The following is a 23,284-nucleotide window of genomic DNA, read 5'->3' on the forward strand; positions in this document are numbered from 1 at the left end:
TGCTTCGTTAGGGGGGAAAGACTATCCTCAGAGGAAGAACAAAATTCCTAGAAGTGAAGAAATATTCTCCTTCTCTATATTGGAAATTTATATTTAAAATACAAAATTAACTAGGAGTGAGCTTCCAAACAGAAGCCTATTTAAACATATGAAAAGAAAACCCTTGCTTTGGAAGCTATATTAGAAAGCAATAGACAAGTAAATCAGAGTAGGCTGACAGACAATAACTACATTCCATAAATATGTTCACTACTTCTGAAGCATTATTTAGAAGAGATACTGCTGTACTTAGCCTAACAGTTCCACTAAACTGAATCCAATTAATAACTGCATTTTCTACTTTTAGACTATCCTATTTCTAAAAATGTTATTTTATAGCATATTTCTTAGTGCCATCTATTTTTCTCCTAGCACTATCAAGGTGTGCACTGCTCCAGTTTAAACAATCAAAAAAAAATAAATCCATTGTTTCAGGCATTAAACCAATTTTGCTACCTTCCCCACTCAGTCATTTGTAGCAACATGATTTTGCAATTTATTTTTCTTCAATCAAATGTCACTGATTTTTGCTGAGTATTCATATAAGGGTACTTTCCTGAGTTCAGAAAGGTACGCAGGAGCTATGTAAAATGCAACTAGTCATGAAGATCTGGAAAGACACACTAAAAAAACCAAACTTTTCCATTCATGTCTTCTACAAGCTAAATAAAACAAAAGTAGTGAAGTTACATAAAGAACATATTCCAAGTTTCTCTTTAGTATTAAAAGCCGCAAAAATATTCCAAGGCTACAGAACTTAGAAAAATGTAGCACCAGAATATAGCAAACACTGGATGGAGTTCATTTCTAGTAGACCTCTGGCTGTCAATGTGACACCAACTTATTCTTGCCCTACTGCTAAGATGGCTACACTTCAATTTTTAGCTTCAAGCAAAAGAGGAAAAATGAGTATAAAAGCAAGGCTCCCTCAGAGCATCTGAGTGTGAGAAAGCTCCCATCACCTTCGCATACTATGGAGCACGCAATGGCACTCCATTCCTTGTGGTAGCACACTCCCCACGTTAGTTTGATTCATTTAAATAACTTCAGTAAATGTGTGCATCCAAAAGCAAATTCCTTTCCAGAGGAGCATCCTAAAACCCAAACAAAACGCAATAAACCAACCAACCAACCATCCCCCGAAAAGGAGAAAGCTCTTATCTCTTCCAGGGCATCTACAGTCAGTGCCCTGTGGGGCCTGGGAATAAAGAAGATGTGTATTTGACACATGATTTATCCCTCCGACTTTCTTCATTAACCTCAGTTTCATACACCAGCAATAATTACAAGGAGCACTTCAATGCACTTTGAGACCAAGTGTCAAGCTGGAGACTTCCCTCCCTCCTCCTCTAGAGACAAGCTGGAATCAAACTACATCTCACCCTGACTTCTAGCAAGCTTGTCTCCTGGGTTCATACAGTTGAGTTGCTAATACTGTTCACCCCTTGCTATCTGGGAACCTCAGTGTTCTCTGAGAGAAATTACATACTTGCTGCACAACGGGTTTGTAAGGAGGGTTTAGTTTGAGGAACCCCAAATGAGTTTGTAAAGAGGTTTTAGTTTGAGGACCTCCCAAAATTCTAGGTTTTCAGATAAAAACAGCTATCCAACAGTGGGAAATAGCAAGGGATTTCAGAAACACATCAACATCTCTGAGTCCTCTAGCCTTCTCATACCTTACAGGCGTAACTCCCAGTTGCTGCCACTAGCCCAGAAGAGTGTGAGCTGAGATGACAGAGAAGGCAGTTAATTTCTAAAGAGGCTCTGGGAGAGAAAAGATACCAGCCAATCTTAAGATAAAAATCCATATAATCACTGATAATAAGTAACAACCACAATCAGAATAACAACATGTTCTTCAGATAAAATTTGAAAGCAGCATTTTGTTTATCAAAACAAACTCTGCGGCTTTCTTTCTCACTTATTTAATTTTTTAAATCTGCAACAGGCTTATATTAAAAATCCACGTACTGAAAACTTACTTTTCAGTATTAACAAGCAAACAGTATTCTTGATGCCAGCAGTTTTCCAATAGCACTGACTGAAACAATTACATACAAATATAAAGCGTGCTTAGCCCAGTGAAGCAGAGCAGCAGTAAATAAAAACTATGGTTTATTCATTTGCTTCAAACCTAGAGCAATAGTACTCTGCAGAATTAGTAAGCTTGAACTCTTGTTTGCATTTCAGAACAAAAGCTGTGAAGTTGCATTGTAGATAACGGGGACTGAGGTTTGGGAAATTGTGTACATTTAAATCTCAAATTTACGGTTAAAAGAGAAAAAAAAAAAGTCTATCAGCCAATATTTAAATGAAATTTAGACAACTTAAGACGAAAGAATGTCTTCAGTCACTCCACTTGCAGTATGCAGCAGCTAAAACACCAAGGGTTTTAAGATAAATTCTGACTCAATGAGGATTTCATCACAAGACATGTCAGCCACTTCTGATATAGCTGGCCAATCTTTCAACTGGGGAATATCCTCTCTCCCCTGAAAGGAAATCACCCTTTCCTATAATTTTTAAAAAGCTACAGTGAGGGAGAACAAGTAACAACATTTCCTGTGGATTCCTGGGGTTGTTTGTTTGTTTGTTTTTTCAACAGAGATGACTTTTCAGATTGCCTATTTTACACTTAGTATGAAAAGTGCATTGCCTGGTAAAAAGGAAAAAAATACAGGTAGCTCTACCTTTTCATAATTTGAACAGTTCAGTTACAAAAGTTCACAGCTGCAAAGTATCTACAGCAACAGTATTCAAAGTTAGACAGTAAAGCAACTGAAAATGTAGCTACTGGGAACAAATAGTGCATCTACAGTTCTGTACACCTCGCATGCTACCAGCAATTTAGTTCCAAACATTTTATTCAGAAATGCAATTAATGACACCATTTTAACAACTGAAAGAAGTAACTGCATAAGCAAAAGTTGGAATTCGTGGTTTTTCCCCAACCCATTCCTGACTGTATTGGCCAAGTTAGCGCATATGTCAGCATTTCATTACTATGACCCAGCTGCTTCTAAGTCTACTCAGTGGGTAGCTGAAAAGTTGGTATTGTCTTCTGCCTTTGACATACCTCGTTTTGAAATCCAGCATTCATGGGCATTTGTCAAATTACCACCTAAAGTGATTTATTAAGAGCACCAAAAGCTGCTTATAGCAATTTTCCTAGCCTGCCTTGCTAACCAGATTTTAATCGAAAATTGTACCAGGAAGGGTAGCTATGTAAATGCCAATGCATTTTGTTCACAACATCCAAGCACATTATTTTAGAGCCTTAAATACTTCTGGGCTTGATTCACTAGTGCTGTGCCCTGTGTGCAGCTACAATTTAGCAATTGAGAATTTGTTATAAAAGCCAAGAGTACCAAATCAGAACAGCAGAGATTTTGTACTTGCTTTACAGCAGTTTGAAAGAACATGGGTGAACAAAGAGTTTTGGTTTATCCAGTCAAGTTTTACCTTGAGTAACCCCCAAAAAACTGAAAATGGTTTTATGAAACAGAATTTAAAAGGACAAAAACAAAAAAAAAAAAAAAAAGGAAAAAAAAGAAAAAAGTCAGAGAAATGACAGCTTGTGTTCCCAGGAATGACTGACCTTCTCTTACTTTGCACATGCTTTCATACTGGGATTCACTAATAATTCCAAAAAGATAGAGTATTCCTTTCTTGCTAAATATTTGTGTATTTACTCACTACAGAAAAACAGGTCTACAGAACCAGTCAAGCTGGCTCAAAGCTTTTTGACAGAACAAGTAAACCTCAAGTTTTCCCACCCTAAGGACAAGCCAGCACTGTGTTAGTGCAGGAAGGAACATGGCTTGGGAAAGCACTCCAGGGCCAGGCTCGTGTTTTCGCTGATGTTGGGAGGCAAAAAGATAACCATCAGGTCACTCACTGCTCCTCCTAACCCTCTGTGGGGAGCGACCACCTCATGTAGCCCTTTCCACTAACACAGCAATGGGAACAGTGGCAGCAGCTTCCAGTTACTCACTGCTTGGGTGATGACACACCTGTGCTGGATGAAGGATGGAGAACATCAGCAGTGGCAAAGGGAAGGCTAGCACCAAGGAGCAGGAGCTCTCAAGGCACTGGCTCTGATTCCCTGAAACAGCACTGAGTAACCTTCTTAATCATTCATTTTTTTTTTATTTTTTTTGCTCCAGAGACTCACAGACCTTTCCTGTGCCTTCTTGACAAGCTCAAAGCAATGGAGAGAGAGCAGACTATGATTCACTGACAGAATAGGACCAGCTCTCAGAAGAACAAGACACTTAATTAGTTTTGCACCAACTCAGGTACATGCCACTTGTCCAGATTTTCCTGATGCAGAATCTCAAAACCCAGGAGAGTTTTATTTGGTCACCTGAACTCTTTCACTCCTGTATATTCAGGCTCCTACTAGTGACAAAAAAGTTTCAGCCAGACTCTTCAGCTGCTCCTACAACTGCAGTACCAAGAGAACATAAACAGACAACAAAACATAGCTCATCACATAATTTATAAATGCTTTCTAATCCCAAACAGAATTAGCTGCATGTACATGGACAAAATATAATCAAGTATCTCCTGCACACTTGATGATATTTAAAAATGAAAAATTATTAAAATTCATTAAAATAAAGACATTCCTTATTTCTCCATGTTCATCACCTCATTTATGCTAAAATTCCACCTGCTATCTTGTTGGAGACATATACCGATATTCGCAGAACATTTAACCCAGTATTCCTCTCCAGACCGTGCTCATAAGCTCTTGGAAACTGCTTGCTTTGTTTGTAAAGCAGACCTGCTGGGTTCATTCATCTTCCATTATGCCAATTTTTTGTTTTTCCAGAACGCAACTGGAATTATATAAAAATACAACAGCCTGCATAATCCATCTTTATTTTTCAGTTTTTTGACAAAGAGGAAAGGATTTAGAAATGTGGTTTAAAACATTTTGTTTGAACAGGACCATCCACAAACATAATCCTGAGGTACTCTTCAATTCAGTTACCACTGAAATTAAAATCAGTTTTATATTCAGTATGGGAATATTCATCTTTCTGAATACAGAAAGGCTGCTGATTCCACATATTATATCATTCAGATCACCAACTGTGAAGCCATCTACCCATTTGTTACATTCTTGGGTGAGCAACAGTGGAAAGAGCAACTGGAAGGCCACAGTTACTAAAGAGGAAGAATTAAGGCTGAGCAGAGTAGAAAAAGGACAGGAATTTACTAAATCGGGGCTTTCTTTACTTGGGGGTAACAAAAAACTAACTAAAGTCATGCACAGTACTGTTCCTACCTGGCCCTTTCATGTGCAACTCACATTGGTTTGACATGAATCAAAGATTGAAGAACTACAGCCTAGCTTCAGTGGGTAGGTAAAAACAATGCATTCTGAAAACCGCATCTGGATTGAAAATAGCCTTCTATTTACAAGAAAAACACTAAGTTTCTTATAAAAGCGAGTCTGTTTCTAACACACAGTTAACCAGTTTCTGAAGCATTACAACCAGGCCAATCCTTCATAAGAAGAGGTAGTAAGTTTTTAAGAAAGTTCCTGCAAACCAGTGGTCACTTGGCTCCAAGGGCAGAGAAGACTAATAGAACAGTATCACTTTACCTTTGCAATTCACTAAGCGCTCTGCTTGTGGATGGGCTGGGGTTTAGCCTTAGGAAATTCTGCTTTAAATTGAGATGAGTGAGGTCTTGGCTATAAAACAGGTTGGCAGGCAGGTGCTCCAGGCTGCAGCATGAAAGATCCACTGAGCTTATGCGTTGTGATGCAATCTGGAAGTCAAGAGGTACACCAATATGTTAATATTGTAACGAAAAAAGAACATTTCCTTCACCTCTAACACAAGATAAACTGGTTTTAAATACAGCAGAAGTCAGCGTGCACATACATAGCTGACCTAACACATAAATATCATGCAGGCTATGTCATGATCTCTTGCTTTGCCCCAGTGCCAAAACCAGGTACACAGATGGCTAGCAGCAGGAAAAGCACAAAGGCTTGTCAAACTAATAAGTGAAATGGATTAATTTCCATCAGTGAAGTTACGTGATACTCTACGGCCAGGGGAAAAAAAAAAAAAAAGGGAAAAGAAAAAGATGGAGAGACCTGACATAAACTTTAGTCCTTCATTTAGCAAGTTACAGCAGCAAAAACATAGTGCACTAGTCTTCCATACTGCTGCGTAACTGGTCAGTAGACCCAGTGGGTGGAGGCGAAGGTATAACAGTCATCATCTTGTTTTCAAGGGTCAAAACCAGCTATTAAATGGCAGAAGAAAGACCTATTCCAGTTAAATCTTTCAGGACAAAAAATATATCACAGCAGCAGCAAAACACCAAGCACTGATCTCTTCTCAATGAATTAGAAAACTAGAAAAAAATTAGAAAAGTAATAAAAATATGGCAAAAACAAAACTGAGATTTGGGGGTTTAACACTGTTTTCTAGAAAGGGGAAGGTAAAACAAACAGTCTACAGAGGCTGAAGAAACCATACCACCTAGCACTACATACAGCTAGTATGACTGTACAGAAACCTACAGCCAACAAATTCAAGTAACAGCAACTCTACCCCTTACCAAATCTGTAGAATAGAGCTGGGTGAATTACATCCTGCTGCTTTATTTACTTACTAGTCTCTATTTAAAAAAACAAACCAAACCCCCAACTCGTAATCAATGCCCAGTGACAATCTATAATAGCTTCTGAACCCTGATGAAGGAGACACCACCCAACCTTCTCGGCAGAGGTACAGCCCTTGCTATAAAGTACCCTGAAACTAAAGACATCAGGTTTTGCTGGCAGAAGTGAAGTAGCTTGCCACTGAAAGGACAGCCAAGGAATTTTTCCTTCCTTTTTTTCCTCTCCAGTGCAAGCGACAAGGGCCTCAGGATAAGTGGCCTCTATTATAAACACAAAGCCATAAGCTTTGAGAAGAACAGACGATGCAGTGTTTTTCTCTAATGCGACCGTTAATAATCCAGTCCTCCCACATCCATTAAAACGCTTGAATTTTTGTTACTCAATTAGTTCAGTCCTTTTGTTACTGTACCTACTATTTTTCTTCCCCTTGTAGTATCAGACAAAAATTATTCATAGGCTATTCTGAGCACTTATTTCTGAAAGCTAGGTATTCACTCTGTTTACGCTGCCTGGCATGGTACAGTTCTCATCACACTGAAAACACAAGACATGAAAAAGCACTGACAAGCGTTATATTAAAAAGGAGAATGTGTAACTTCAGGTGTAATGCTTACATACGCTGTTGCTCCAACTACTTGTTTGGAACGTGATATGAACAGTAATAAGCAACCTAGCAGTGCTTAGCAAGGCATGTTATCCTAAAAATACCCAAAGTACCAGAACTGGTAACTCTTGAGTGTGAATCATGATAAAGCAGCCAACCGAGTTGAAGTTCTACTCTCGTCTCAAAAAAAGGATGCAAATCCTTTCTTAAAATCATTAAGCCCTGAGAAAAAACATCCAAAGTAACATTGTTTTACAAGTTTTATATTCTGGTTACTTTTTGTTTGCTTGTTGTTTGCTTGTTTTGTTGTTGTTGTTCTAGTTTTCTTTTTCCTTAAAGGAAACACTTTGTTCTACAAAGAATTTAATTAAGCTTTTCATGCAATTGACATATACTGAATGATGCCTCTACCAGAGAGATAACTGTAAAAGTTAAAACCACATTTTAGAAGCTGTTGGTTCTGGAAACAACTGTAATTTTATTGAAGCTTTTTTTGTTAGCAAAACAGTACTCCAAGAATTAACTTCTGAATTTTTACTGAACGTATATTCATAACTACATTATGAATTTTTACTGAACGTATATTCATAACACAGAGTTATTCTCAGAGGCGGGGATAAAGACTTTTCTCTCTTCATTCCTCAATACTGTTCTGTAATAAATTCCTAGAGAACAGAGGAACAAGATGAAAAACAAAGGAGAGTGACAATGGAGAACATCATCTTAACAATACTTTCTTTGGTTCACCACAAACTTTCATCAGTTGTTTTGAATTTGAGTACTGAAGTTCTCAATTGATACCATTACAAAAAGGAACAATAAAGGGATATTTCAATCTTGCAGTCATCTTCCACTGACTTTAAATGCAGTAAGACAGTGCATGTGTGTGTTTGTTATTGTTTACTAAGAGCAAAGTGTTTTTCCACAAGCTGATACAGTTTTTAATAAAGCACTAGGTTTCCTTGACTCACTGTGAGGAATCACTGCAAAGATAAGATGATAAAGGCTATGAAAACACTGACTACAATATCCCTCACAGTCACACGAATCAAAAGCATCTGGAGTAAAGGACATTATCTGCAGAAAGTAGGGTTTCCACTAGAAGAAAAAACAAAATCCCAAAATAAAACAACAAAGCAAACCAAGACATTCTGCTGTAAATAAATACCCCAACAAGTTGCTTGGGCTGGGTTCAACAGACCCATGCTTCCAACAGAAATAGCTAAGAGTGTCAGTGTGGTAGCAATGCTAGAGGGGAAAGGCTTTCTAGATGCATGTGGAACCTGCGTCAAGCATTCATTATAGCTTGTTTGGTGTTTTTATTTGGAAAACTTAGAAGTATAACTGTTCCATGTGCTTTACATATGAATATAAACCACAAGCAACACAGTTCACAACTCTCTAGGCAGAAGCAGCCATTGCCCAGACCAATCCCCCTGGAACATCTTCTCATCACATCCTAAACACATCCTTAGCATTTGTTTTCACAAGAAATCCCTGTTGCATTTCCTGTACTAATGACATGGGGAAAATGGCTGAGGCAACGACCTTCTTGGAAGATGGTGAATGACTCCCTCTCAGTTATGGTAGCTACAGCATAAGCTGTAGAGTCAGCACCCATCCTTGCCAGAGAAGCAAGGCATGAAACAGTTTGACAGCAGGGCAGCTCAAACACATAGAAAGATCTTGTACTTTTTGAAGTCCACTTTTCACTAAGGATTTTTAATCACAAAGGAACAAGATGAAGCTTGCAGTCTTCTCCACTGCCTGGATATGATTTTTCAACACTTCATGGCCAATCATTGTATTGCAATGTCTCCCATTGTAATACTAGAGGAGTAGTAACAGGGTAAGGCCAAATTTAACTTGGCACATCAAACTGTGAAGTCCCGTAGAAGACTCTTTTCCAGTTCCTGTTACAACCTCAGTTATGCAGCTGTGGTCTACAGTGGTTTCAAGTTCTTTTTTAATTTGGTCTCCATGTAAGGCATACTGAGGTGCAGTTTTGAAGAAGTGGTATACAACTATAGCATGTGTTATACAAAGAGACCTGGATCTGTCCTCTGCAAACACCAAAAAGTTGTCATTGTGCTTTTGATTTTCCCCCAGCAGCAATAAAATGCAGTTTATTCTGCAAATACCACCACAAATAATGCTGCAGAGTTGCCCCTCCCTCAGGCAGTATACCTTCTGCTACTCCCACCTGAGACTTGCACCCGAGACCTAGGAGTCTCCCAAAAATGAAAATTCACTTTTAAACGTCTTACTTACGAGTATAAACAATAGTACTTACAAGTATAAACAATAATTCACAAAAGCTAGCAGTAGCTTAAATAAAAAAGGTTTTGCCAAGGCATTTCAATGTTCTTAACTACCTTTATTTTTAAAAAGGAAACAGTATTTCAAGGCTGGTGAAAGCATGGTATGGGTTCACTATAAATCTTAAGCAGCTGGCAATAAAAATACAGAAAAATACTCGCATCAGCCAATATTCTTGTCTCTTCTTGCTTCACAGGGCTAAAAAACCACTTTGCTTTGTCCATCAGTATAATGCCACCTCTGTCACTGAGCTATGCAACAAGACTGATTACCGTCTTTGTTTTAAAGCCTTGGCTATACTACAAAAATGATGTGTTGCTGACAATGGATGTCAGCAGCGGACACAGCTGAACTCACTGTATGGACAAACACAAGCCTTGTTTACACAAGGACATCTTTTGGTGTGACCTGTGGTGTGAATTTAAACCAATGTAATTATGTCTTTTTCCTGTTTACCCTCATCCCATTGCCTATAGCTCTATTCAGATAAGAAATTACTATTTAGGACTTCAACAGAAGACAATTAAAATAACTAAACAGCCCACATTGTACAGGCAGCCAAATTCCCAATCTGTTTGAACTGAGTTGACGATGTTAAATTACACCTGCTGTAGACATGCTAATGCAAAGGCAGTGTAATTTTTCTCCTTTAGGATTTGTTTTTAAACAGTTCAATAATCACCACATCCTGCCAATGCCTGCATAAGGCTTAACTAAACAGCAATACATACACCTGAAATATCTGAACTCACCACTCAGAGCAAACAGGTTCTCATCTTAGAGCTAACCTTGCTTCAAAACCTAATCCTCCTTTCTACTCGCACATCAAAGGCCCGCTTGGCATAAAGGCCTCCCTCTGCTGAGCTAAACTCTACAGCCAGGAAACACATCAGTGCCCCCAGCCACAGCCAAGGGCTGAAGAACTGTTCAGACTGGTAAACAAGCTAATGCCAAAAACCTTAATGAAAGAGTGGAAAAAAGAAATAAAACTTTTCTTTAAAGCCATATGTTTTCATCTTTAAATAACAGTTTTTAAAATGGGCAGTCCAAAGGGTGAAAAGGCAACAGCTTTTCCATCCTCTCCTTTTTGTTTTCTTTTCAATGTTGAATTAGATGTGTGCTAACTCAAGTTAGGTGCCTTGCAAAGAAGAAATAAAACTCAGCAGAGGCTTGAACACACGTCACTCAGATTTGCAAACCCAACAGGCAACACGATAGGTAAGAACTGTAATTGCCTACTAAGACGAAGGGCAGGAGCCAACACAGCGTGGCAGCATTCACAGGGCACACGTGGCAGCATTCAAGCCCCATCTCTGCTCTGCAAGCAATGCAGCCAAAAGCCTCTGGTAAAAACACCTTATGCCAGCAAGACACGGGGACGTGAAGACTATTTCTTGTCCCTGCTCTCTCTCGTATTCTTAGCTCTGAAGATTTATATAGCATGCAGAAATTGTTCACTTCTAATTCTGCCCCTTCTGCAAAGCTGTAGCAACATAACTGAAAACAGTAGTAGCAAATGTTTGTGTGGAGGGAGAAGTGTGCAGGTAATTAAGCAGAAGTTGTGCTCCTTTACCATTCATGATAGGAGTCCAGAAGAAATTTCAGATTTGCAAGTAAGTGTTCCAGATTTACTAAAGATCTCAACAGTGAGAATTTGTTAAAAAACAAAAACAAACAAACAAAAAAAAAAAATTACATTTGTCACCTGTCATTTGGAAATGATTCATACTATCTGAAGTCATTTCCAGAATATTTTTGTGCTCTTCTTTTAGAGATCAGGTACTAGTATCAATATTACACTATTATCTTGGTGATAGTCATGCTAGGATGTTCACAGTGATAACATCCCTGCAAAGTCAAGGCTTAAGATCCAACTTGGAGTTAAGGGAGAGTAATTAGCTGTAGTATTAAGCTACTTATAATTCAGACATTATATACTTATAATTCCACTTGGTGGAGCAAGGAATATTAACATCCTTAAAACAGCTTGACTGAGACAATTCATCTATAAACATAGCAAAACAGGTGACAATCTCATAAAAAATGAGAAATATCCCTTTTTCTCCTTACGTTTTAGACTTAATTATTCACCAAGATAAGCTGCTATACTGCCAGCAAGCAGACTTCATGATGAGCAGCCCTCCAGCAAAGATTTCCTTTCAGCATTTACTATAGATTTCAGACTCTCGTCAGCAAGACTTCCAATAGATGTTCATTTGTCCGACTCTCCACAGTCCCACACGGAGAAGGTGGTCAGATTCTGTTTGCTTGCTTTCAGTAAGAGATTATGGTAGGTCCTCAGTTTCAGACCTAGGTTCTCCTACACAACTGCATCATATGGATTAATTTTACAGTGAGATGAACTCTTTTCATGCCATTATTTCACAGTAACTCAGAAAGGCTTTCTGACCCAAGCACTTTGTAATACAATCAATCATGAATATACCTCTACTGGCCCGGAGCCTAAAACTGGTCTACAGCACTCATTCCCTCTCCTCCCTGGAGACTTTCCTCCTTCTCCACCACAGAAGAAGCCTAAGGAGACCAAACATCCCTAAAATGGGTTTTTGCTAATTCCTCTCCTTTTTTTCCTCCCTGATTGATAGACTTTGCTTGGAAAGGCTCTCAGTATTAGAGCCAATCAGTTTCAAGACCAGCTGAGTTATCCCCTTATACATACCAAAGTACTGTGTAATATGTAAGTCCCTGCAACCCCCTCCAGTCTCATGGGATCTGCTCACCACTCAGTTCCCCTGAGATTCATTAAGAGCACAGTTACATTCCCCCGCTCACTCCCACCCTTCTACCCCCAGAGATTACTGGAAACACTTTGGGATCCTCCTGGATTGAATGTACCTTAAAAGGTAACAGCTGCAACACCTCGCTGAGCTTCTAGCTGCAAGTCATGGTGATGCTTTCCTGTATTTATGCAAGAGCTGAACAAATTCAGCTTCAATAATATCAGAACCTGACTTAGAGGCTTCAAAAGACATTACTTGAAAGTTATTCCAGATGTGTGGGCGATACCTAGTTTTCCGTTCTCACTTTTGGCTGCAGTGCTTCAATAACTACTTTATTATTAACTGAAGGCAGCAAGTCCAAAACAAGGACCACAGACTCTCTAAAATTCAGCAAGGAAAAGATTAAAAATAGTGAAGCTATAGTTTCTTTAGAACAGAAGTTAAGAGAAAAACTTGAAGTTACCAACTTCACCACTCTGGTGACATGGAAAACTCACCAGCTGAGCCCAGACACCAAGCTTCCCTCCTGAACCATTAGGAGAGAGGCTGCACTGAAACACACTCAAAAGTTCATTTCCAAAACATCAACTAGCCTCCAACAACAAAAGGTGCAAAAGAATAGGTTTTGTGGGGAAGGAGGAGGAACAACACTTTTAAGTGTTACCATCAAAAGAGAAACAAAACTGGCTTTGATTTTACTTTGTCCAACTTTCTGCTTTCAGACTTGAGATGTCAAGAAGCCACCCACAGCAAGAATGACCAGATATGACTGCAGAGCAAAGGTCCCAAACATTGAAGATTTCACACACACAAAAAAGGAAGTCAAGTTCCGAGTGGAAACCGGAGGTTTGTTTATGTTCAAATACTTGTAATCACTGCCAAAAGGAAGCTGTGGGTTTATTTTTAGGGATCTATTTTTAGAGAAAGCATTATCTCAATATTGTCATTTTATGGTATTAGAGGAAAAAATGGTTTCCTTGTAACCAACTCAGAGTCATCACATTTCCTGCAAGAAAGGATCAGCTCAAAAAAAGCCCTACTGAAAAATGACAAAACCTTTCAGGGTTTTTCTTCACTAGATGGTGAATCAACTGCTGCAAACAGGCTAATGGTGCTTCTTAGTCTCACAAATGTGAAAAAACCTGGACAGTAGTTATGCTCAAAGAAAACAAGCTTTCTGCAGAGCCTTGCATTTGGTTAAAGGCTATTTTCAAAAGATGCCACTGATGCTGGCATTATACTAAACTAATTTTTAGGTCATACTAGTATAGAGACTCACTTTCAAGCCTCCAAATGCTACTGGCCTAAGAAATAAACCACCTACTGCATGGTCACCCTCTCAGTGACCAGCATGTCCCTGACCTCCAACCTGTCCCCAACACACACATAAACATGGTAGCCCAGAATAATGATCGGACATCTAAACACATGTACAAGGTTAGAAGAAAATACCACAAACTCCAAACTGCAACAGTGTGTTTGCTGCACACAACAACCCCCTGTAGAATCACCAAATGCGGTAACCAATAGCCAAAGATAAAAGCAAAAATACTCATCTAAAAATTCAGATCTCATGGAAACTAAGCTAAAGTTCTCTGTATTTTTTCACCAGAAGAGGGATATCCATTGCTTAGGAGGCTGAACAGACACCTGGAGAGGAGATACTCCATCCAGTGCCTCTGAAGTATACATTGGTAGCACTGTAACTAGGAAAATTCCAAATAACTTAAAATAAACTACTTTATCCTTGCAACAGATGTTTTCCTGTACTTGCCTTTGAACTGCTCTCTGGTCAAGGCTTTGGAAAAAGGTATTCCAAGCTGGTTCTGACCAGTAAGCATTAGAAAAACCTCTCCTTAATGCCTCCAGAGACAACTGAGGTTCGGTAATAAAAATTCCTGCAATGACAAACTCTGTAAAGACGTTACAGCTCATCATAATATCTAGAAACACATATGAAACAGGTCAATCAGCTAGCAAGCAAGCCAAGGCAAATACAATGTAGGGCTAATTTAACCACGAGACTAGTGGATTCAAGCCTTCTTTACAGGCTGAAGGCCATATTTTATACTAAAAAGCTCTGCAAAGTCTGTGTTCTACACTGAAGTTGGAATCTGCACTTCAGTCTTTCTCCTGGTTGACCTTGCCTGATGCGAGAAAGTCAGGCGTTAGCATCTGACAGTATCTGAAATAAAGATGAAGCTATGTGCAGAAGTGGATATGAGCAATCAATGAGCAGAATCTTCTTGTGCTGAAGCAAAAGAGTCCTGCAGTTGCTTATCTTTCACTAGCTCAAAGGTGGATGAAGCACAGCTAAAAGCAGGTACATCTCTTGCAGTAGCACTTAATTGTTGCTCACTGAATTTCCTCAGCATTGTTCCTGTAATACACTTGCGCAAGCTGATCATCTTGGTCCCCTATTTTGGAAATATATTTACAGAACTCCAATCCTGTTCCATAATTCCTGCTTAAGTTCTGTGGAATTTATATATATATATAAATATGGTCTGTAACACCTCGCTTGTGTGCAGTCAGAACTCTTTCCTGAGCAGTAATAAAAATCGTATTACTAGAGTCAGACCAGCTTCGTCCTCTTCACACAGTTCAGACTCCCATTCCAAACACAACTGTCAAACTTGCAATGAAAAAATAGCTAAAGACTGAGGCAGCTGGTCAGAACTAGGTAACTTTAGAGAAGAAAGCTAACAAGTTCATTTTACACTGCTGCTTCAGGTAGGTCTCTACACGTTGACAAAAGATGGAGACTACTTCTGTACAGGCTCCTGGTTTACTCACTTGTACAGCATAAACTAAATTCAAATCTGTTGCTATTTTCTGCTAGTTTCATCATGCAAATAAATGCACGAAGAGAGCATTCTGCACTGACATGAAAGGAATAAGACCAAGACAGCAGCACACCCTTCTCCCTTGGATTTGCTATTCTTGCTATTTTTAGCACTTTTTAAACATAATGTACACTGACATAATAATTTAGTCATGCATTTCCACTGCAGACTTGAACACAATGGTGACTGAAACAGGGAAGGGAAAATCCAAAGGCACACAGGAGAAAACTCTGAAGTTTGAGAGTTTTTAAATCAATGATCTCTTTTTGGATATTCCTTGTATTTTAAACAGGAGGGTTCTTTCTTGTATAGGTGCAAACCCACCCTGGCACCTAAGCCCCACACAACAGCTTATTCCCCACTAAACACTCTGCCACTACAGCCACAGTTGTAGGAAGTGTCAGTGGCATGCACCCACATACACTGTGTGCCTGTACATCTCTACCTATCTACATGTCTAGCGTGACCATTCTTGGGTGCTTATGGCTGTCATGCGTTATTTACAGCTCTCATCACCTCTCTTTCTCTACCTGTCCAGTTGAACCAAGCACTAAAGCAGGAAATAACTGTCACATGAAGCTGCCAACACACTTCCTGCCCTTCTAAAGCCGAGAGGGAGAAGTTCTGCTGGGTCAGATAACCTGTCTCAGCACATCCAGTGATGCACACTATTTCCCAGAAGATAAAGTTCTGTGATACATCCCTGCTTAAGCTCTGCAATACTCAATTTCTGAGGCAGATGTTAACAGCCCATTTTCATGGAATCATATGGTTTGGGTTGGAAGGGACCTTAAAGATCATCTGGTTCCAATCCTCTGCCATGGGCAGGGACACCTCCCACTAGACCAGGTTGCTCAAAGCCCTGTCCAACCTGGCCTTGAACACTGCCAGGGATGGGGCATCCACAATTTAACTGTATGCCTTGGAACACAGGGGACTGATAACCCATTTCACTCCAGCCAAACCATCCATGTCATGAGTTTTTCTGCAGTCGACACTTACACAGCAATTTCACATGTTGAAAGAGGTTAAACTAAGTTCAGCTGTTAGAAGTGTCGAACAGCAGGAGCTCGCTACTACACCCCAAATATAAGCCTCGCGACAGCAAGTTCCATCCACCCAGTAACACCTTATACATAAAACCTCTCTCTCTTCTGCCACATTAAGGGTGTAGCTTTCTAGGCTTTGGAACTGGAAATGAAGAAGCCCTCATCATGTCCTCTTCACTGTTAACTGCACGTTCTTTCCCTGTTCTTCTGCATTTGACATTCTAGTAGTAAACAGTGGCAGATCAGAATCACTTTGCAAGTAATTGTGCAGATTCCAGAACCATCATGCCAACTTTATGCAGACAGAATTCTTTAAAGCCATGAAGACATCTCTTTCTTCCTTCTCCGCGCCCCCTCCCAGTTGCATAAGCTTATTTTTCAACATTTGGCAACAGAACGAATATATTAGACACAAAGGACCAAATTTGTTGTTGTTGTTTTCCTTTTGAGCTTCCTTAATTAGGACTCCAATATTTGGAAAGTAAAAGGAAAGAAATGCACTGTGGTATAGAACTATCAATATTAACGAACAAGCCACATTTCTTGCTTTTAAAAATATTCTGTTTGAGGCTAAATCAGCATATCTAAAAGTGACCTATTTGGAATAAGTATGTCACCAAGTTTGATATTTAGGTCAGTATTTGTGCAATAATTCTAGTCCTGAGCTTCAGAAAACAGAGTTCTGTTCACCTCGGGACACACACTTACAGGAAAATCAATCCTAACACCCATTCACAAATCCCTTTCAAAAATTTACTGGGGCAGAGCACAAGAGCTGTCTTGGCTAAAATAGATTTCACTGTTAGAAGGAATCAGATTATTCAGGAATGATGCTCATTTTTAATTAAATTGAGCCCAAGTCTCTGCAAACATGAATTCAAATCTTGTCTAGCATACATATATTTATTGCATGAGTGATGCATTAGGATTTGTCTCATTCTGGAACACCACTAAAAAGTCAACATTGCCAATATTCTGTGGGGAGAAAGACTGCAGAGCAAGCATTCTTTGCAAAGTCTCCTTTCAAGATTAAGCTTGCTATTTGAAAGTTAAAATAAGAATCTTCTAGATCTTTTGAAGTACACAAAAGACAGACATGAAATTTTTTTCATAGTTAAACTGAATAGAGCAATTTCATTGAAATATTTTACCAGGGATCATCTTCTGCATTAAAATTTATAATTAAAGTTCCCATTACACTTGTAAGTATCAGAAGCCTCAGTTTTTGGCAGCACACATCAGGAGCATGAAGAACTGCAGAAAAACTACCACTGCACTAAGTTAACACGAATGTCAGTTTCAAAACAAATGACATTAAATAACATCTATATTTAAAATACAGCCTTCAATATTATCCATAATAATTCACAAAAATGCAAGAACTGTATATACCACCACGATTAAGGAAGAATCTGTAAGCACCGTGTGACCTAATCCACAACAAGCAACTAGAAGCTCAGAGCTAGAAAGCCATAACATCTCCCTTCCTAAATTTGCATGCCTTTAGACATCCAATGCTTTTCACAGTATTTTCTTGGTTAGAAAGAATATTTCTACTTCTTTGAACCTGAGCAGCTTCCAAACACCTGAGGCAGAGTACCTCATATAAATGCTGGGGTTTATCCTGCGTGAGAACGTTAGCTTGCCTGAACTACAGAGCTGAAGATGAAATTTTCTCATTTATTTCTACATGTAAATCATGGACGATGCACCTTACAATTAAGCACTTGGACACAAACAGCATCAGCGGGAGGAAATTTGAGTTACTTCTGCAGCATTACTAGTTTCTGTTTCTGTTCTTTAGAAACAGTGTTAATGCACAGTACTTCCCACACAGCTGCCCTGCATACAATCACGCTTGTCTCTTTTTTTCCCATCTAAGGATAGAAAACCCAAACATTAAAAATCAACTTGAAGCAGCAAAGTACTATTTCAAAATCCATGAATCTAGAATCCCAAGTCTCATGTTTTGGGGCTGGGGGGTGGGAAGTTTGGGAAAACGAAACATCATTTTTTTCCTTGAAGCATGTTCTACTAACAAAAACAATAGCACAGTGAGTTTCTTCAGTTCTGACAGCCTGAAAAGACACTTGAAACTATGTATTTTCTTTCTACTCTTACATAAGAAAAGTGGGAGGTTATCATGAGTGCATGGGGATATGTTCTCATGCTGGCTATCATCCCGATGCTGTTAGTCATTTGGGTGAACCGGAGAGAAAGAGAGAAGCACAGCATGGCACAGAACAAGCTTGAGCTGCCAGTAATTCAGAGGGGCTTTCTGGCCATTTATCTCCACTTCTGAAGTTCATTGTTTTCCACTGTTTTTCTCACTCATTAGATTTGCCTTTCATTTATCTGATGTCAAAGCCTCTGGAGATGAAAGGGCACTACTCTCCCAGAGATCCACAAAGCGGCAAGAACTCAAAAACCTGACAGACCACGCCTCACCATGTCTCATAAAATGTGCCTTGGGGATTTTTACCTTGAGGCTTAACAGACCAGAGCAGGGATGCCAGAAGAGTGGCTTTAAAAAGAATTTTAAAACTTACTACAAAAAAAACCCCTATAGGACATTTTAAAAGATGCATGTGGTGGGAGGTGCAGTACGTACTGCTAGAAGAAAGTTTGACATAATAATCAGACCTCTTAAAAAAGCCCACAACCCAGGCTGTACCACTGGCAACAGGCTGGATAATACATTATTGCAATCTAAAAAGACAAATCTACCATGCCATAATTATCTCTCAGTAGCAATACACACAAACCCAAGTTGCTTTAGCGTAGTAAAGAGCGTAACAGACAGCCCTATCAGGTATAAAACTAACGGGCAGTTTAGGCCCAACTGGAAAACCAAAGAAAGAGTGCTGACAGCACAGCAAAAAACTTGCATGGTCATAAATAAAAATTCAGTTGTTCAAGATACATAAATTACTTTAGAGGGGATTTATCAAAAAAGTGGCAGGGATTAAGAGATACAACACGTAATCGCAAAAACAACCTTTCAGCACCACAAAGTGGAACTGAAGGTTCAAGATAATGCAGGACCTAAAATCCTATACTAAATTGTGCTCTACGTACAGTATAAAATTTGAAGGCTTTACTTGGTTTTTGGGTTTTTTTACTGACATAAAATGATTGCTTATTAACCCCTTTATTCCATCCTCCCCCCAAAAAATAACCAACCTACACACACACACACAAAAAAATCAAATAGTTATCAAACTAAAGAGAGATTCAGCAACATTTCCAAGCAAGAAAATATTCCTTAATTCTGGACATTTAATCTTTAGGGTCTGTGTAAGGAAAGAATTAAAAAAAATTTTACATATTTTAGGTTTTATTAACACTGAAACAAAGCTTTTAAAACTAAATTTTAGCAGTTCCATTTGTCATTCTTTTTATTCTAACAGTCTCACTCCATCCATCCAGCAGGATCAAGATGTGAAGAGGGAGAAAGTCCAGCACAACACTTTGCTTACACAACCATGGTAAAAAGATTCCTCATCATAAAACCAGAGTGGTTTTGGTTGGAAGGGACCTTAAAGATCATCTAGTTCAATCCCCCTGCCATGGGCAGGGACACCACACACTAGATCAGGTTGCTCTGACCCCCATCCAGCCTGGCTTTGAACACTGCAGGGATGGGGCAGCCACAGCTTCTCTGGGCAACCTGTGCCAGGGCCTCACCACCCTCCAGATTTCTTGTAGACCCGTTTTAGGTCTTGGAAGACTGTTGTGAGGTCTCCCCGAGCTTTCTCTTCTCCAGGCTGAACAAGCCCAACTCTCTCAGCCTGCCTTCACAGTAGATGTGCTCCAGCACCTTGATCATCTTCGTGGCCCACAGAAATCTCAGTATAAACACAGGAAAATTCAGCTCCCTATTGCCTGTTACCAAGAGCTTTCAATTTGAGTGTTGTTTGTGCAACACTAACAGCAGCAACAGCAGGTCATGACAATGAGCCCAGAAGAGGGACTGTAGCACTGCATGGACAAGACAGAAGCAGGGAAGATGGTATGAACATGCCATTCAGGCAGGAATTATCACTATTCTTACCTTTGATGCTTGTCGAAGCCATCGCAAATATTCAGTGAAGTTATCGAAACAAATGTAATAGGTCTGGCTTTGAGGTCCAGAAGAGCTAAATGCTAAACAGTGCTGGTGCTTTTTCACTTCTTCCACCTATAGTAGAGACAAAATTGTAAATGAACAAGAATCAAAAGCCTCTTTGCAGAACTCCCCAGGGCAAAGTTAAAGCGTACCCAAGAGGAGATCATCAATTAAGAGTTATGCTAACCCTCTCAAACACTGAAGCTGCATCTTGGCTGACAAATATTTGGGAAAGCTATACAAGCAAGGAATGAGAACAGAAAGACAAAGGAAGCACATGATCAAAACACCAAGAACATCAACATTTTAAGACTGAGCACCACAAAAGGTTTCCCAGTGAACACATTTAAGGCTGCCTTTATACAACCTAAATAACTATGATTTATACTCTTAGTTATTAAAAACAGGCTTAACAAAATGCTGCTCTTACAACCCAATTAAATTCTTTGGCATTTCTCAACTTGCTAAAAAAACACCCAGAATACATCATTCTGCTACCATACACGAGAAGTCCCACACAACTTCTGGTCTCAATGTCTCAGCACTGCATTCTGGAAAGCCTTTGCACACCAGGAAGTGCAGAGTATTTATGGGGTTGAGGAAGAATATTTTTTTTTTGAGTGATAATTTAAAAAACACTTAATTTTGTGCCAAGCATCCTCCTCCCAAGCTTTGTCAGCAGAAGCCCTCAGTACATTTTCCTCAGCTTGGTTCTCCTTTTCTTTTAAAATTTGTTGTCAACTTTCAGCTTAACACAGTCTGCATGTTTTACATGACATGAGGCATTTCCGTGCAAAAACAACTTAGAACTTCCATGTTACAGAATTAAAATGATATGCAATCTCTTCTATTTTAAAATAAATAAATAATAAATATATATATATTTTTCATCTTAAAGAGCAAAGTTAATGAGGACCTGAATCCTGTCTTCTCCGGTGTGCTACAGCCAGGAATAAAACGTTAAAGTTCACCCACTGCTTCTAAAAGAGGACAATGTCCCTACTTCAGTGCCTCTAGGAAAGAGCTGAAGAATCATGTGAAGAATCATGAAAGGAGATAGGGAAAAATCCAGCTCCTAGAAGTTGGTATTACTTTCCACATTGCTAGTCTAGAACATTAACAAATCAGCTTTAGACTGAGCATATAACACTGTGAAGATTGTTTCTCTCCCAGTGACTCTCAAGAATCAAACTTATCAGTATGCAAGGTAAAGGAGCATTACTTCAGGTGTAAATTCATCCTCAAGCTGATGATTATCTTCCCATTACCTTGGCTAATCAAGCCAATGACAGTGTATTAAAACACTATATAGATCAAAATAGTAATGTTGTAATCTTACTGTCTTCACTAAAGTTTCCCAGAATCACAGTACAGTTGAGGTGGGGAAGGACCTCTGGAGGTCATCAGCTCCAACCCCCCCACTGCTTAAGCAGGACCACCCACAGCCAGATGTCTGGGACTGTGTCCACACAGGTATTTTAAATCTCTCCCAGGAGGGAGACTACACTACCTCTCTGGTCACCTGTGCCAGTGCTCAGTCATCCTCACAGTGCAAAACAGACTTTCCTTGTGTTCACATTGGACCTCCTGGGTCCGATCCATAAGAAAAAAGTCCAGTTTCAGCTTTTTGCAAGTAAAAACGTCTGATGCTGTCAGCTTACAATAGACTACTACTCATATAGTGCTGAACACTCAAAAAAACCCCAATGTTCAAAATAAGCCCATGTCCTTACTGGTTAATTTTCAGATTTTTAGAGTAACCCAGCGTGGGTAAAACCTGGATGAGAAGGCATGGTACTGATCACACACAATACAGCTGCATGTCTGTATCCTTTGCCTGTGTACTACGTGTACTACTGCACATAAAAAACATTTAACATTGCACGCAAGAATCTGATTGTGTGTGCCTTGCTTTTCTTTAGCATTTTAATCCAAACATTGTAAATTGTTAAATACTACACTCTGGCCATAATCAGAAGTAATTTACATACTTTGATAATCCCATTTACAGGAACAAGCTTTTTGGAGTGGGTCAGAATCACCATAATTGAATGCAATCTTCTCTGCATAAAGAGATATGGGATAAGTAAGCAAATACATTAAATGAAATCTCTTACTTTTCCACCAATTAAAGGGAGAACATGCATCTTTCCAGTCTGGCTTTCTTTTACTGATGAGACAATTAGGCATGTTCCACAAAGGATAGCTTGGCGTCTTGTCCATCTGTTGACTGGCAAATGTATTTTCCCTTTTCGAACATTGTACATTCCTGAGAGCTGAATCCGTTCAGAGCTGCCAATGCTGTGGGGCTTTCCTGAAATAGAAACAAAAGCATCCACTTAATCACAGAAAACCTTTGCTTCTTTCACTCAAGTCATCCGGAGACTTTATCAGCAAGTTTTCAAGCTATAGACTGCAGCGGGACAAATGAAACAGCTTCAGAACCATGCAAGCAGGTAATTAGTATCAGCTCCAGTCCAGGCTTCTTTGACAGGTAAAGTACATGACAGGTTGGGATCACAGAGAGCAGACCACATTAAATAACCTGCAGTAATCACAGAAGCACCAATTAATGGCACCAGTCTTCTCTGTGGGACCTGGAAATCAAATCTTCATCCTCAACAGTAAGTAACCGGTTACTGCTGAGTTCACATAGACCGTTTGTAACTGCAAAAAGTGGGTGATGGTATGGCATGCTAAGCCACACCTTTGCACTTCCATGTCTCTTCTGGCCATCCTTCAGGTCTCGGTTTGAGTAGCTTCAACAGCTTCCCAAATAATACAGTTCCTTCTCTGTCCGCCCCACCGTGTTCAGTCCAAACCCCACAAGCAGAGGTAGTACACTCAGCCACAATGTAAACAGATGCGAACTAGATGACACTCCTCAAAGACCCTGCTTCAGTCTGAGTACAGCTTTGGAAAGAGT

General features: G+C 39.4%; 1 protein-coding gene across 1 annotated transcript in view; it reads right to left on the bottom strand.

Annotated features, from left to right (window-relative positions):
- The window catches only part of PHLPP1 (PH domain and leucine rich repeat protein phosphatase 1), a 67,390-nt gene that overhangs the window by 42,779 nt on the left and 1,327 nt on the right, over positions 1–23,284 (bottom strand). Inside the window, exons 2-4 of the mRNA XM_010014284.1 lie at positions 22,476–22,672; positions 20,305–20,430; positions 5,657–5,823 (exon numbers count right to left, since the gene is read on the bottom strand). Of these exons, the coding sequence (XP_010012586.1) occupies positions 5,657–5,823; positions 20,305–20,430; positions 22,476–22,672 (490 nt within the window). The remainder of the gene's footprint in view (positions 1–5,656; positions 5,824–20,304; positions 20,431–22,475; positions 22,673–23,284) is intronic.

Source organism: Nestor notabilis, unplaced genomic scaffold (assembly GCF_000696875.1).
Source record: "Nestor notabilis isolate BGI_N333 unplaced genomic scaffold, ASM69687v1 scaffold11705, whole genome shotgun sequence".
Classification (NCBI taxonomy): Eukaryota; Metazoa; Chordata; class Aves; order Psittaciformes; family Psittacidae; genus Nestor; species Nestor notabilis.